Here is a 15,574-nt window from a genome sequence, read left to right as displayed (position 1 = left end):
CTTTCATGTTGGCCTCCCTATGGATGCTCGTATATCATCATCATATTGTCACAAAGGTTAGCAAGGATATAATACGTGGACGACAAATTCACAAGCCAAGGACATGCCATAGAAAAATGATCTCACAAACCTTCCCAATTTCATTCACTTCATAGATCTCACATACCTTGTTGCCAACTTAATCCCCTTTCATAGCCTCATTCTGACTATACATTTTTACATGTGAATATGCATGATCTTGTTATGCTTTGTAACTCAAATTTCCTCAGCAATGCAATAAAAGTATCTTATTGAGGGGACACCACTCATGTTTTCTCATGAACCAAAAGGTTCTTCATGAATAATTAGAATGCCCTAGTCGAGAATTATTCAGAATTGCTAAAAAATCATCATATGAGTGTAGCATAGGAAAATAACATCAGTGTTAACGATACAACAAATGAATATCTTTCATTGGAAACTCTCCTGCAAGTTAACATGCTCATATTTGAAAAGTTCAACATCAATCATGTAATAACCCAAACTTGGAAGATTTGCTGCGTCTTTGAGAAATCAGAGAAAAGCTCATTATATCTATATATTGTAATGCCTTCTGAATTGTTTTGAGTTGGGTCAACATCATATCATGTAGTACAAACAAACTAGGACACTTCAAAACACCAAGGCTTAGTTGTATTTTAAAGGAGCTAAAAAGTGAATTTAAAGACATTTGTTCATTGGCATCGATCAATATGGTTTGGACCTTACCTTGTGACGATGAGATTTCTTCATAACAAGTGATCTAGAGACCCATCCTCCACTCTTATCAATGTCTTCATCTCCCTCTGACCAGCTACACAAACGCCCATCTTCACCACCAGTCCAACAAAACAAACCCGGAGATGTGGCCATACTCTCTGAAGGAGACCAAACACTCCTCACAACGCTCGTATGACCACCTTCAAGAACTGCACTCACTGGCCCTATCATCCCTGGATTTCCACCTGATTGTTCTCATTTTTTTCATGAGGAAATATCCTTGCATTAGTGTTAGGTTGATTTGAATTAAATTAAAATGGGGATCCATGTGTCACTCTATGAAAATAAGATCTATACTCACACACACATATACATGTGAGAGATTCACAACCTGTATTCACTTGACTGGTGCTAAAACTTAATGGGAAGTATCCGAGCAACCCTGAATTGTTGCCAGCTATGAGCCAAAGACTCTCAGCGGCACGGGAATAATGGCATTGCACAAGATAGTCAACCTGGATGAGATGAAGAAATTTTCAGATAAGCCCTTACAAATCAAAAAATTTCATTAGAAACAATATGAGATATAGTTTTTCTGATTTGCACTGTTAGGGAAAGATACAGGTGGAAGTGTCCAATTTGAAGAAGCTTTGGTTCGAGTATCGTTGAAGTCCGCTAGTATTGTTCCCTCTTCCCAATCCCATATGCTGCATTCAGAAAACGTAAGCCACATTAAAAAATATACATTGAAAATGTCTATTGTTCCTTTTCTTTTTGGTTATCTTCATGCCATGATTTCAATCGTTTTTGTGATATTTTGCCTTTTAACTCCATCTCCAGCTCCCATGTCATGATTCCTACATCATTTACTCATTTGTTCCTTCTCTTGAAGAACTTCTGTCATTGATTAGTTTCTCTCTTCCTCTTTCCTCACTATTTTTTCTTAGGGGGACCTCTCTCTTGTAATGATATCCATCACTTATTCTCTCTCCTCCTCTTCCATGCGATGACTTCTCTTGTCATTTACTACCTCTTCATCTAATGAAACACAATATTGCTGCGAGTATTACACACCCCCATATACACAATTTAGTAGTGTCGATCAACCTCAACATCTGATTTTCTCGCCTAGTTAGCTCACATTTTGTTAGTAGATATACTGTCTATGTTTATTTGATTTGATTTTAACATGTCGCCATGTGACATAGTGCTTCGCACCTTTGTAATCTATGTATAATACACTCCCATTTACCCAAAATAATAACATCAATGAAATACTCTTCTCCTATAACAAAGCTATGTCTATTCTTTGTTTTGATTTTTAGATGTGATCATGGGATAGTAATTTGCATCTTTGTAATCTATGTATTCGAAATAATATAATGTGATACCTTTGAGGGAAAGAGAATACGAATAGCGATGAAATATCAATTTCCTATAACCATTTTATATGAATGCCTTTTTGCCCAAGTCTGGAGACTTGCCTCAGGGTTTCAATGTGAGTTAAGGACCACAATTTTTCATATGATGGTCCATAAAAGCCAATCCTCCCCACAGAAGTCCCTACACCCATCACCTGCACCAGTAATGGAAAGTAACATTGCAGCTTAATAGCCATATTTTTTTACCTCAGTAAAAGAATATTGGAGAGCGCAAGAAAAGTATTACCATGTCCAGTCCATCGTCATCATTAATTTCCCCTAATGTATTAATCACACACATGAGCCCATCAACCGATGCTGTCACGACCTTCTCCTTCCTGATTGGGTGAAAGCGAACCTAGAGCCACTCAACATTAATCTCTATGACTATAATCGATGACAAATATAATTATCCATAAATCATCATCGATAATACTTACTTGTGTCACATCCTCCATATGACACTCCTCAAGACATGCCAGTTCTTTCCTTGTCCTCCAATCCCAAAACAGCACCTGCAATACCCTATTTATGCCTTTTCACACACACAATATATATACCATCCTCTGTGAGCAGAAATATATAGACCATGGTACAAAAGGAATACCTACACTGGAGAATCTTCCTTGCAAACAATCATATAACAGAGGATTTATTATACCTTAGACTTGCCGCCAGCAGCAACTAAGTTATTACTAGAGCCTCCAAAGCTAACGCTGAATATCTCAGGAGATTCATAAGATTTGAGCATGTTAACCTGATGAAAGAGAACAAGTACCACATCTGAATTTACAAAAGAACTGCCACCAATACCAAGCCTATATCAATATACACTTTCTTGCATGCACCAAAAATATGTAAGTACCTCTTGTCGAGTTCTAATATCCCAATATCTTACTGTACCATCACTTGATGATGAACAAAACAAATGGGGCGTCGTTGGATCTGGAAAAAGCACATCAGTTATTGTATTTGTGTGTCCAAGACAATCTCCCAAAAATTGGCCAGTCCCTGGAGAGTACAATTTTATTGTGTTGATCGATAATGACACCGCCATAACAGCATTGTCTGAGCTGTAATGCATTCACAAAGTAATAATTTGTCTTTGCAATGTCGTGTAAATATGGAAATTTGAAGTGAATCGCCTCGATATTCAATCAAAAACTCCCACTGAAAAATGACTTAGCATATGACGTCTACACAATGTACACATCAAGCAAAAACATCCCCAGACATCAACACCATCTGTACAATTCACTTAACAAATCAAGAGCGAGAAATAGCTCAGACAGTTGTAGCTCAGTTGGTAAGGTTGTCCAGCGAAGACAAGAAGGTCATGTGTTCAACCCCTTGTATTCCACAGTGGCATCTAGGAAATTAATGCATATATTGAGATTTAAACTCGGGTGCAAGAATTAGAATTGGCTCACCACTAAGGTACAGCCCTAATACATTGTTAACATCTCCAAACTGTCAAAGGATAGATGAGCAAAACTACAATTACCATGTGACATGTAATACAAACAGTAGATAAAAACGCTAAAGGATATACATAGTGATGACAACACTAGAGCTCAAGTAAGTATAAGCATTCGGGGATAATTCACCATGTGAGAATACAACATGAGTGATTGTGTATATATACTAAATCATCAACTCTCCTTAGGTTTCAAAGAGTGGGTTTGTGACCTACTATTAGCCCTCGATCAGTTAAGAAACTCAATGATGCTTAATTAAAATATATAAACCTTACCATGTCTAGATGATCATATACATGTCCCAATCCATGCACTTAAGGAATGTCGTTTTTTTCAAAACAATGTGTGAATTACATAAATCCATGCCTTTTGATATGAAGAAAAGGAAATGCATATGAATTCATGCATTAGCACAAGCCTTACTACAACAATTTTCAAAGAACATGAATGAATCATTGCACTGAATATGTGCAACAATGGATCATACAAAGCTCCTTTTCACAATTGAAACATCTGAAAAAGTTTGCAGGGTTCAAGAAACCCTCTGCAACTCTGTTAGAGCATGGTAGAAGATCTTCAATTGATTCCATGCCCTACAGCAATCGAGATAGGGGTTACGAGAAAGAGAGGAGGTGCCTACCTAGAGGCTATGTCGAAGACATAGTCTGGATCTTCAGGAGAGCCAAAGCTGGCTTGGACGGACCTTCTGAGGTTGAAGCGTTTCCTGCTGTGTTTTGGTTCGGGCTGCTCGATATCCATGGCTTCCTGAGCAGACGAAGAAGAAGAAGAAGAAGAAGAAGAAATAGAAGAAGAATTTTAATTAGGGAAGGAAAATGAGCTATATTCAAAATGATGATATAAATATCAATATGTATGTATTTTTCTACAAGAGACTTGGCCTGGCAAGACCTGGGAAGACCATGGTTTTATCAGCTACTCTCACATTGGTTGGGCGCAAAATGATAGCCGGCCACCCGAAATTCCCGTTGCGAATGTGCAACACATTTGGACTATGATCTCATGTTTTCCGAGCCGTAAATCCCAAGCCCAAATCCTGCACTTGCTAATTGCTGTTTGTCGAGACCAGATCCATATACCACCTAGTCATTCCCTATCTGCACTAATTGAGCTCCATTTGGCTCTTGTTTGTTTGCTTTTGCTTCTAACCACGCTGATTAATCCTTCATTGTAAAATGTGTACCCACAATGAAAAATCTGGATCTCCTATTAGGCTAAGCAAGCTAGCAATAGGCAACTGCACGAATCACGATTCGGCCTCCCCTCGTTATGAATAACCTACACGTTTCAATACCTCGTCAACCCAAGCAAAGTGGTGGCTTGCCTAAGATAGGTTCTTGCCCTTCAAATGGGCCTTTCACGTGGTTCTTCTTATAAGGAAATGGCAAGGTTTGCCAAGAGAGACGGCTTGCCTAAGATAAGTTCTTGCCCTTCAAATGGTCCTTTCACGTGGTTCTTCTTATAAGGAAATGGCAAGGGTTGCCAAGAGAGACGTCTTGCCTAAGGTAAGTTCCTGCCCTTCAAAAGGGTCTTCCACATGGTTCTTCTTATAAGGACTGCTCGAGAGCCTGTGTTGCAAAGATTTGACACACTCAATTGACCAGTACAAAAACTGTGAGGAGGGGATAACGTTGGTGATAAAGGCACAAGAGATTTTGTTTTCCACCATTGACAATATCCACTCAACTCCCATCAATGTCAAGCTCAAGTTGTGTTGGAATTTATCAACCCAATAACTCTTTGGATTCTTTGGAAACAACGGTGTAGACGGGTCTTTTCCAATCAAACTGTGCATCAATCAACGTTATTGCAGGAGATATGGAGTGAAGTTGTAGCCACTCTAAAGAGCCAATACAATGGCCTCACGGGCGGATCCAATGGAGTCGAAAGACAACAATGTTCGTCCTCTCCCTTTCTTGAGTTAGTGGGCCTCCACATAAGATGGAACTATCGCATCCCTACGGGGATTTGTATATAACATCCTCATAAGATGGAAGGAGTTTTTTTGGGGAAAAAAAGGATTGCAATGATAATGTCATTGAGCCAACATTAGACATTGACACTTGTAGGAAGAACGAACGGAGTGGCATTTCAGCCAAATATGGTAACCATGTTTGGCATTCTCACATTTTTTGATAGATACATTAGCATTTTCATCATTTTATTAGCAATATGGAATTTCCATTAGCAAGGTAAATTCCAATTGTTTTGATTCATATAAGGGTGCTATCATTCAATGCAATATGGGTCAAATGGTTTAACTTGCATGTTGGAAACATTCATAAAAAAAAATTCCGAAAAACATAAAAATTGTAATAAAATCTTAAAATTTGTGGTTTTACCAAAGAGTTTCCTATGAAACTCAAATAGAATTGTTTGTTTTTTTTAATGAAACAAATGCACCTACTAAGGCATTGTTTCCATATGCCCTTTCAATACAAGTTTGATATGTGATTGGAAACCATACACCTTAAAATATGTTGTGAAGTGTCTTGGTTGATTACCCAAAACTTCAATAATAAGCATATGAGATTGTAAGAGGAAGACAACATGTGTTTGAACCATCACCGCCAAATTTATGGGATTTAGTGTATTCCAAGTCAAAGTCAGATTTTCAACATCAATCTGATTCTAACCACAACTACATGTTGGAATTAAAGAGAATCTAGTTTGTCGTCTATGGTATGCTTTAATTTCAACTAATTGAAACGAACAAAGTAATTACATTCAGTCCGATTGTTTCCTTAATAAAGGTTAGTTATTACAACATACGCCATCATAAGATTTGTGCCCTTTTATCAACATAGCATAAATCACTAATGTTGTGTCCTTGCAATATCTCAATGTGATCTTTCAAGTTTTTGTAATGGAATGTGGCCAAATTTCACACGTACAAGAAGTTCAAACACATTGAGGTTCATGCAGTTGATATCTCTCAATAGTGATTAAGAAGCAGAAATGTACATTTCCCATATAACTAAGTTCTTTTGAAGAAATTAAAACATGGCATGAGATAAACAATCCAATCCTTTTGTCAACAAGATGGGAACCATAAAAGCTCAGACCAATTTTGTGGACATTCCCCCTTCATAATGTCTTTTGATTCAAAGGAGTTACTAGATTTAAAGCCAATAGATGGCAACACCCATTGTCTTAATGTAATAGGTCATGCAAACATAAAAGCACTGCATTTGTAATTGACAGTGAATTGCATATACGAAACATCCCAATGGCATGTGCACCTACTATGAGCCAGAAACCAAACAATTCTACTTGAATCCAATCACAATCAATATTACGAAAGAACCTTCAGATAATGACATGTCAAAAAAACAATTATGTTTTTTGTATCGAATACTCTACTTTGAGGACCTAACCAAGTTAGGTTTATCAACATGAGCTTAAGCTCATTTACTTATCTAAGAGATATGCAATGAAGCAAAGGACTCTCAGATAAAGGCGATGATCTTCTTTCTTAACATGCAATAAAGAGAGAAAGAGAAGTCCCAACACTAGAGGATTAACCAACAAAGATGTGTTGCAAAGGCTAGATTGCTCTTCATCTAATTTGGCATGATAGCATCATGCTAATGGAAAGGCTATTAATTTACTTTGCCCTGATTCAAACTGCCATTTCAAACTGCCAATGCAGCTGTGGCAGGAGATGCGACAACACCATCTTTACTAGCTGCGTACTTCTTTGTAATAAATCTGTCAGCAAGCATGTTCAAGAATGAGACAATAAGATGTTTTTATATCAGCAATCAACTTGTTTTTAAGTAAGATCAAGTTATAATATAGTTGAAAGTACATGAATACCTGAAGAAATCACGCCATAGTAACTCAAAAACAAGCCAATTCAATCCATTATCATTTGTGGTGGATTCTCCAGATGCGGATATGGAGGTGCCGCTGCATCAAATGAACCACAAAGAAAGAATTTGGAAGAAGATCGTACAGAAACTCTCTTTATTAGACAAACTTGTAATATAAAGAGGGAATAAAACACGCTCTTTTTTTAAGTAGATAAACTCATCATGTACAGAGAAGCATATGGAGAACACTCTTGAAAAGAGAAACTTGCAATGCAACGGATAAACATTATCCTTTCAACTTTAACAAAACAAGAATATAGTCGTTGCCATATGCTCCACAGAGGGTATTGCGGAGTAGGGCATGACTATGATTCATTGCATTGCAAACACTAAATCCACACACCGCATGCATGGATAACAAACAGCATAAACCTTGAAACCCCAGTCCCAAGTCTCCCCCAAAAAAAGGAATACAAAGAGCACAACAAAACCTGTTTTCTGTAACTTATTAGACTAACTTCTAATGAAGAAAGTGAACATTCTTTTTACTTCCACTAAAGACAATATAATGGCACAATTCATACCAATTGCTGCATTGATAGTATGCAAATCCTAAACAAACAGCATAAAACCTGATTGTTGAATTAAGATAGTACAACATCCTTTATTCAAACAGTTGCCTTGCAGTCATACACAACATAACAGTTAGAATACAATCCTACAGCCAAATTGCATACAATAAACAGCATAAAAATCCGACAGTCAAATGGCACAGATAACAAACAACATAAATTCCTAAAGCCAAATCACTTAACAATGATGTTGAATGCTAACTGTACTGTATGAGAAACATAATCTCATTGCCGGAAAATGAAAATCTAGAGTCACATGGCACACATACCAAACAATATATGGTTTCATTACCTTTTCGAGCTGCTCTTCAGATCTTCAAACATACGTCTTGGTGAAAGACAGCCCATGGCCAACCAGGGTGATATTTTGCAAGAGAAATTTGATCCATATTGGCTTTCTCCATAACCGCCGCTGGCAAAAGGTTTGCCTTTAGATTGTTTCATGTGATCTTGAGCAAAACTTTTCAATCTCTGGAGAGCCTCTGCTTCCCCTCCAACCAGAGACACTGCTGCCACCATTGGTTGTCCATCCTGCTGCTGCAACAATTCAGAAGAAAGTTATGGATCTGTCAGTGATCATGTTACAAATCCATCTGAACAACACAGTATGAGAATCATATCACTTGCCTATCTAAACAGAGTAAATGATATCATAGTATAAATATGTTACATATCTAAACAAATCCTAGCTCAAGCATGCCAAGACAAGCTTAAAGACAGAGCAATAGCCAAACTGAATTAACTATCAGTACAGATCTTTTAAGTTAAACAAGGCTACTGTTAGATGGTGAACAATTGTGATGTAATATAAACCCTAATAGATTAAAGCTAGCTATGTAATAATAATGATCGACAAAACTTTCAGAAGAGTGCAAAGTAAATCGAGTCTGAAACTATATATTGCGGAGAGTTCTAAAATTTAGCATGATCCAAAGCCAGAGTATTTTGAGTTTCAATCCACATAAACATAGAAAATGTGGCAGTAGCAGCGAATGGTGAACAAACTCATTCACATGAGGTAAAGGCTGTTGGGTGGAGTTTCAGATGTATCGACTACACCCTAGAGGTATGCCATATTTTCTATCAAGCGGCCAACCAGGGAATATCCAAGCTGGATGGCACAGTGGAATGAACAAGGCTGACACAACCTTGTAGTCATTGCCAGGCAACCATCCCTTTTATCTATACCTGTTTGATCTCTCTCTCTCTCTCTCACACACAATACTGGAAGGCCACGGGATCAACACCCACAAATAAGTGTAAGATCCAACTGAACTAAAGCATAATAGCATGTGGAACTTATGCTACCTGGCAGTCTGACTGGTTCTTGTACAGTTAATATAAGACCTCCTGATGCCATGATCAATATAAATAAGTGTGCGGTCCATTTTTCCTAGACTTTATACCACATTTGGAGGCAAGAAATACTTCTTTCACTATTATAACTAACCATACAGTAATCACAATAGGTAATCATGTTTCGTCTAGTGGTCAGGAAGAACATGATTAATAATCCTTAGGCTCCTTCCATTTTCAGGCAGAAAGCAATTGCCTCACTCTTTTGATCACTTACTGAAGGAAAAAACTCCTGAAAACTTAAAAACTACACACACATGCACACTCATAGCATGTCACAATCGCATTAAACTTTCGCGCTCTTTGCTCACACTAAAGAAAGAGCTAATTGCAACTAAAAATTGGATGGTGAGGTTCTCTCTACCCGAGGGTTTAGAGTGGGGGCTGAGATAGAGAAAATAACTGAATGCTGCTTCTTCCCCAACCTAGAGTGAATAGGTCTTTCTGGAGATGAAGAGACCTGGGATTGAAAACCTAAGGTACAAAATTTTCTCCTCTTCCTTCGTCTAATTATAATTATAAGCATCAAAACCCTAACCCGTAGAAGTGCAGGAGAACGTGATTAAAAATCCTGAGTTCAGGAATGTTCTAACGATATCTCTCTCTCCTCTCTTTCTCTCTATCTCTCTCTAAAGACTATGAAAATACCTGTTTTGGTGTAGAAACAGGCCGCAAGCCCAACTGTTGCAAAGTAGGAATGTCACCGAGCTTCAGTCCTCCCAGAGAAGGAAGACCTTTAAGTTGTTTGGGAGACTCTAAAGCTCCTCGAACCTCAAGCTTTTGAACACTTTCTCTGAATCCGCTGTAAGTACTTGGCATATTTTCGAGCTTGAATGGAAGATCTTCAATATGGAACAATGTACTACCCCAGAAATATTTCATATCTATTCCTTCTTCTTTCAAAGCAGCAGACACCTTATTCTCACACTTCACTTCTTCACAAGAAACCTCTTGATTTGCATACACTGCATCAGCCCCAATGCTCTTTGCAATATCAACCAAAACCTCTTCTGGCTTCCCAACCCTCACCAGTAGTTCTGAGCCACGTTCTCTAAGATTATCTCTCAAAACAGATACACACTCCAGAAGGAATTTTGCTCGGTAAGGTCCTGTCTTATCGAATCCTGATGTAGACTTCCCATAATCGCGAGGGTCGAAACAATAGACAGGAAGCACTGATATAGATTCTTTGGAAGCAGTGATGAGAGCTTCGTTATCATGGCATCGGAGATCATTCCGGAACCACACAATAGAAGACTGACGGACGGCTGGGCCGTTGTCCGGTTCTTTAAAATTTCCAGAAAGGTCCAGAAGCTTCTGGTAATCAGGGAAGGCAGTATTGCTTTTCATGCTTTTGCTTCTCTCGGTGCTGCTTTTCCTGATACCTTCAGTGATAACCTGAGAGGAAATGGCGGCGGCGGAGATGGCCGGCATGAGAGCAGCACTGGGATTTATGCTTCTCTTCTGCGAAGGGAAGGAGGGAGGAGGATTTGCCGGGCGCCTATAAGGATTAGGGTTAGGGTTAGGTCTCACAATAAGGTTAGGGCTAGAAAGAAAAGCAGGAGAGATGGCAGGGCCTAGAGCCAAGGAGAGGGTAGCAAAACCATGGCAAGAAGCATGAGAAGACGATGATACAGGCGACGACGACATAGATGAGGAATCCACGAGAGCGGAGGAGCTTTCCGGGTCAAGCAATTGAAGAGCAGAACTAGATGGAGGAGGAGGAGGTGAAGAAGGAGACATGGAACCTGATGAAGCAAAGCTTGTGTTGTGATCCATGAGGAGGTCTAGGTCAGTGAAAGGGTTGGCCATAGCCATGGCCACCTCTACAATTGCTGCTTCTTCTGCTTCTGCTTCTGCTTCTTCTTCTTCTTCTTCTTCTTCTTCTTCTTCAACTTTCCATGGAAACTACAGTGGTTTCCCTGCCATCCATTTTCTACCTTCACAAAGTCTTTAGGCTGGATTCACAATCTAGAGAGTTCTTCTTCTTCTTCAGATTCATCATCTTCAAACACACAAACGGTTCGGTTTCGGGTTAACCGGTTTGGCCTTGTCCACACCAAATCGGTTAAGCCTTAAACCACTTCGCATGTTTTCAAACTTAGAACCCAACCGGTTCCTAAACCGGTTAAGCCTTACCCGGTTTGTCCGAACCGATTAACCCTAAACCGGTCTGGCCCAAAACGGTTTAGATCAGCTTGAGCTTTGCCAAACTGAGCTCAAATTAGTTTTGGAAGCTCAAGCCTGAACTGTTGAACACTAACTCGATTAAGACTAAACATGTTTGGCCCAAAACGATTTAGATCGGCTTGGGCTTTGCCAAACTGAGCTCAAGCTTGAACCGTTGAACACTAAACCGGTTTGGCCCAAAACGCTTTAGATAAGCTTGAGCTTTGCCAAACTGAGCTCAAACTAGTTTTGCAAGCTCAAGCTTGAACCGTTTTAAAACAGTTTAACGGCTCGATTAAGGCTTGAGCGGAGCCGTTACCGACTCCTAACTACTAGGCAGGTTGCACTCCTTGTTCTCCATTGGTATTGGGCTCTCTCTCTCACTCACTCTTATAGATGTTACACGCATGCATATGATGGGCTAGTGTGAAACCGTCCATCGCAATGCCAACAAACCGCATCGGTTTCGGTGTTGCCCAAACACCCGCTTTCAACTAGAAGAGCGTGAATGGTATCGAGCCACTCTGTCTCTAAAGGCATTTTCGGCCACTATGCAATTCTGCGTTGGAAATCCAGCTCTCCTTATAACTATGGCGGACAACTTCACACTTATTTTGTTGGTTTGCTTGGTTGCCACTCATACCAATGTGTGTAGTGTTCACAAGCACCCTCCCTCTTTCCCTATGTGAGCTTTGAGTGCGTCAAACGATTAGTCCATTGTTTATTTTGCAGTTCAATGGGCCTTCATTCTTGATGATATCCTAGCAACTAGGTGATTGATATGTCACGTAAGTAGGAACCCGACGCCCTTGTTTGATGATTGGGTGCTTCATGTTGTCATCATTGGTGACTTCCTATTCATTCACCTCGGGGGCATTTATTTTCACGTCGAGCAAGGGGCGTTAAATGTCGAGCACTACATGATAACTTGGTGTTGCTAAGTGGCATATTGTTCTATTGATGATGATCCCATCCAAGAGTTTATGCACGCTTGATATACAACACTTACACTATACACTTGGTTTAGGGTAAATTTTATGATATAAATTTTACTCTAAATCCAAAAAGACACTTAAGAATATATAAAAACCATAATAGTGTGGCGTAGCTTTATGCCACCTTTTGAGTGAGCGCAAGGCTTCATGTTGTGGTGTACCTTTGTTCCTTTGTGCCAACATTAGTTGGTAGCCAAACCAACCCAAATGGGAACCTCTACATCAACTATAAATTAAATAGCAAGTAAGAAGAAAAATTGTCTAGTTCACAATAGAGAAGAACAGGAATATACACATTATTAAACTACAATAAACTTGTTTATACGGCATAGAATGTGAAACTTAAGGATAAGTTTTGTCATGAATTTCTAATAGGCATAGTTCAATTGCGAGAGATCAGACTAAAGATCTGAACGTCATGTGTTCAATCCACAATCACTACACGAAAAGTACTTAGTGCATGAATAAAGTCCTCAGCAAGTACCAAATGGAAGCATGTGAATATTAACACACAGAGAGAGAGAGAGAGAGAGAGAGAGAGAGAGAGAGAGAGAGAGAGAGAGAGAGAGAGAGCAACGTTTCTTCATACAAGAGTCATCCTCACACCCCATCATGTTGAGAGAGACATATGTTACTATAAGGTTGAAGAAGATAACGGTGTTAAACAAGAAGTCAATATATACAAGGGTGAAGAACAAGGATAGGAGTTCGATCTAATTACGGACAGTTAGATCGAACCATGAGTACATAATTTTTTGTGATAGATTTTGCCATCCCAGAAATATTAAGAAACAATTGGGTGTGTAAAACTCTCTAGTGTAGATAAGAACAATAATCCTAGGGTAAGAGATTTGGACAAATATTGGGTCTCCATTTGAGGGAAGTACAACTTCACAAATTCACCTAACCTTGTTTTGAACACAAGCCCACCTCTTAGATGAATCTCATCAAAGTTCTCATTGAGATTACATTCAATCCAAAGAACCAGTACATGATCCTGTAGAAAGTGGCATCTTATCAATCAATCCCACACTTAGCCAATCTAAGGGTGTGCCAACCATCGGTTGGTTACGATGTTTGACATGCCTTTTGTATTTCCTTGCCAATAAAATCAAGGGAAGTTATGGACCATTGAAATTACACTAAAATATACCTCAAAATACAAACTTTCACTTCCCTCGACTTTGTGTGTCGATCAGATGCCATTGGGACATCAATACCTATTACATAGAACACACAAAAAGTAAGAATTCATGTAAAGATAGAATGTGATAAACAATGCACCTACCTCAAATTTGCAATTCTATGAATGTGTACAATTGATTAAGGGCACGTGTTTTAATGTGTATGATTGATTAACCATGTGCTTACATGAATGTCTAGAAACTTATGTATATGTATGTGTATGCATGTTGATGTATGTTTGTAATATGTATGTATATTTGTGCTTTTTATGAAACAAATGTATACACCATCCAAATCATTTCAGTAAAGCAATTGCTTGAAATTGAAGATGTTGAAAATTATTTGAAACATTAAGGCATGCACGCAAAATAATCACTATTCAATATCCACTAACATTCCATACTAACTGTTATCGATAATCTTTAGATGAAAACTTTTGCCGACCATCATTTCCGAGCAATTTTACCTAAGCATATCATGGACTGTGCCTTTGCAATTTTCAATCGAAATTGCCCATGGAGCTCTTGAAATGTAAATATCATGTCTTGTAATATATGTTTTTCTAATATCAAAGATTTCATTCATTGAAAAACGGAAAGAGATAGTATAACGAAGCACCTCATCAAAATCAATTTAATGAATTAAATGCTTGAAAATGAAGAGTTAGAATATCCTAGAAAACCCGAGGGAAGGGAAAACAATTATTGCTTATTTTCATTGTAAGATTCCAATTTCCATGGTTGTTATTTTCACGAATCATTTATGAAATTTTTCATTGGTATTGATGATACATCAAGGTGTTGAGGCACTATAAGATGGGGGGGGGGGGGGAAAGCTTTTGTAGCAACGAGAAGCAAACTTAATTACATACTCCATACACAATTTAAATGTTATCCAATATATAACTTGTATTATCATGGGGAAGATGGAGTTGCAACGATTCCGATTTTTGTGCATTTTCCTTTTTGTCACAATGTTAGTCCTTCATGGGCCATCAAAAACCTATGCGGATGAACCTGAGCCTGAGCCCCAACCTTGTCCATCAGTATATCCAACTCCAACTATTTCTCCAATTCCTACTCCACCTCTTGCTCCAACTATTCCTGCTCTGACTCCTCCCTCAACACCAATTCCTCCTGCTCCAACTCCATCAGAAGATGACGATTAAATTAAACCACTTTTCCAATTCCATTTCTAATAATGTTCCATAAAACAATGCGTGATTCATAAACAATCACACAGAGTGAAATAAAGTTGTTTTTGTTCATTAATAAAGATATGATTTCATATGTAATAACAACTCCCTTCAAATTTGATGCACCAAGCTATTGTTTATGTTACATAGTAGTTGTGAAGTGTTACTTGTACGTTCATGAATGATCATGTTCATTAATTGCGACGTCAAGTTTTCAAATACCATGTGTTTCTTCTATACAAAGTCCTAGTGAATGTTGATATTTGTATTACGATCATGTGAATTGTATTGGTAGATCAATACTTTGTGCATGAAAAGTTTGGCATATAGTTGTCTCCTACATTTTCGCATGATATGATTTAATGCCTCATGATGAACATGACATGGATAAACTATATAACGTTACATAGGAGATATCCCTTTTTAACGTTTGGAGTTTGATCAACATCGGTAATGTTAATACTTGGTTTAGTGGTTCACTAAAAGTGGAAAAAGTACGACAAACAAAAGGACACAAATATATGGAGATCTAAGCTTAGAACTCTAAGTAAGGTCCCTACTATGCAACAAGT

The 15,574-nt window shown here is 38.4% G+C and overlaps 2 protein-coding genes across 3 annotated transcripts; both read right to left on the bottom strand.

Annotated features, from left to right (window-relative positions):
* Window positions 1-424: 424 nt before the first annotated feature.
* LOC147856733 (Transducin/WD40 repeat-like superfamily protein) lies at window positions 425-4,457 on the bottom strand. Its single transcript, XM_087328805.1, has 9 exons — window positions 4,278-4,457; window positions 3,025-3,232; window positions 2,821-2,916; window positions 2,600-2,674; window positions 2,407-2,517; window positions 2,223-2,314; window positions 1,361-1,445; window positions 1,130-1,253; window positions 425-983 (listed from the first exon to the last, which is right to left on the bottom strand). The coding sequence occupies exons 1-9, from the start codon at window positions 4,394-4,396 to the stop codon at window positions 727-729; spliced, it is 1,167 nt and encodes a 388-aa protein (XP_087184931.1). The 5' UTR covers window positions 4,397-4,457; the 3' UTR covers window positions 425-726.
* Window positions 4,458-6,928: 2,471 nt separating this feature from the next.
* LOC147856732 (blue-light photoreceptor PHR2-like) lies at window positions 6,929-11,375 on the bottom strand. Of its 2 annotated transcripts, none has more exons than XM_087328349.1 (4): window positions 10,107-11,375; window positions 8,395-8,639; window positions 7,475-7,567; window positions 6,929-7,366 (listed from the first exon to the last, which is right to left on the bottom strand). In XM_087328349.1, exons 1-4 carry the CDS (start codon window positions 11,274-11,276, stop codon window positions 7,291-7,293), a joined length of 1,584 nt encoding a protein of 527 aa, XP_087184475.1. In that variant the 5' UTR covers window positions 11,277-11,375; the 3' UTR covers window positions 6,929-7,290. The 2 variants fall into 2 exon arrangements, with proteins under 2 accessions (XP_087184475.1, XP_087184476.1); XM_087328350.1 differs by having other exon boundaries at window positions 8,395-8,633.
* Window positions 11,376-15,574: the final 4,199 nt, after the last annotated feature.

Source organism: Azolla caroliniana, unplaced genomic scaffold (assembly GCF_043228905.1).
Source record: "Azolla caroliniana isolate FFs.n. ecotype wild unplaced genomic scaffold, voAzoCaro1.0.p SCAF_12, whole genome shotgun sequence".
In the NCBI taxonomy this organism is placed as follows: domain Eukaryota; kingdom Viridiplantae; phylum Streptophyta; class Polypodiopsida; order Salviniales; family Salviniaceae; genus Azolla; species Azolla caroliniana.
Note: the sequence above shows the minus strand (reverse complement) of the source record. Positions and strands in the feature narration are given on the sequence as shown.

Coding starts and splice junctions, on each gene's coding strand:
- LOC147856733 (XM_087328805.1), bottom strand. CDS start 4,396: ATGGATATCGAGCAGCCCGAACCAAAACACAGCAGGAAACGCTTCAAC. Junction 3,233..4,277: donor GTCTTCGACATAGCCTCTAG/GTAGGCACCTCC, acceptor AATGCATTACAG/CTCAGACAATGCTGTTATGG. Junction 1,254..1,360: donor CAAATTGGACACTTCCACCT/GTATCTTTCCCT, acceptor CATCTCATCCAG/GTTGACTATCTTGTGCAATG.
- LOC147856732 (XM_087328349.1), bottom strand. CDS start 11,276: ATGGCTATGGCCAACCCTTTCACTGACCTAGACCTCCTCATGGATCAC. Junction 8,640..10,106: donor CTGTTTCTACACCAAAACAG/GTATTTTCATAG, acceptor GAATTGTTGCAG/CAGCAGGATGGACAACCAAT. Junction 7,568..8,394: donor CTGAAGAGCAGCTCGAAAAG/GTAATGAAACCA, acceptor CATTTGATGCAG/CGGCACCTCCATATCCGCAT.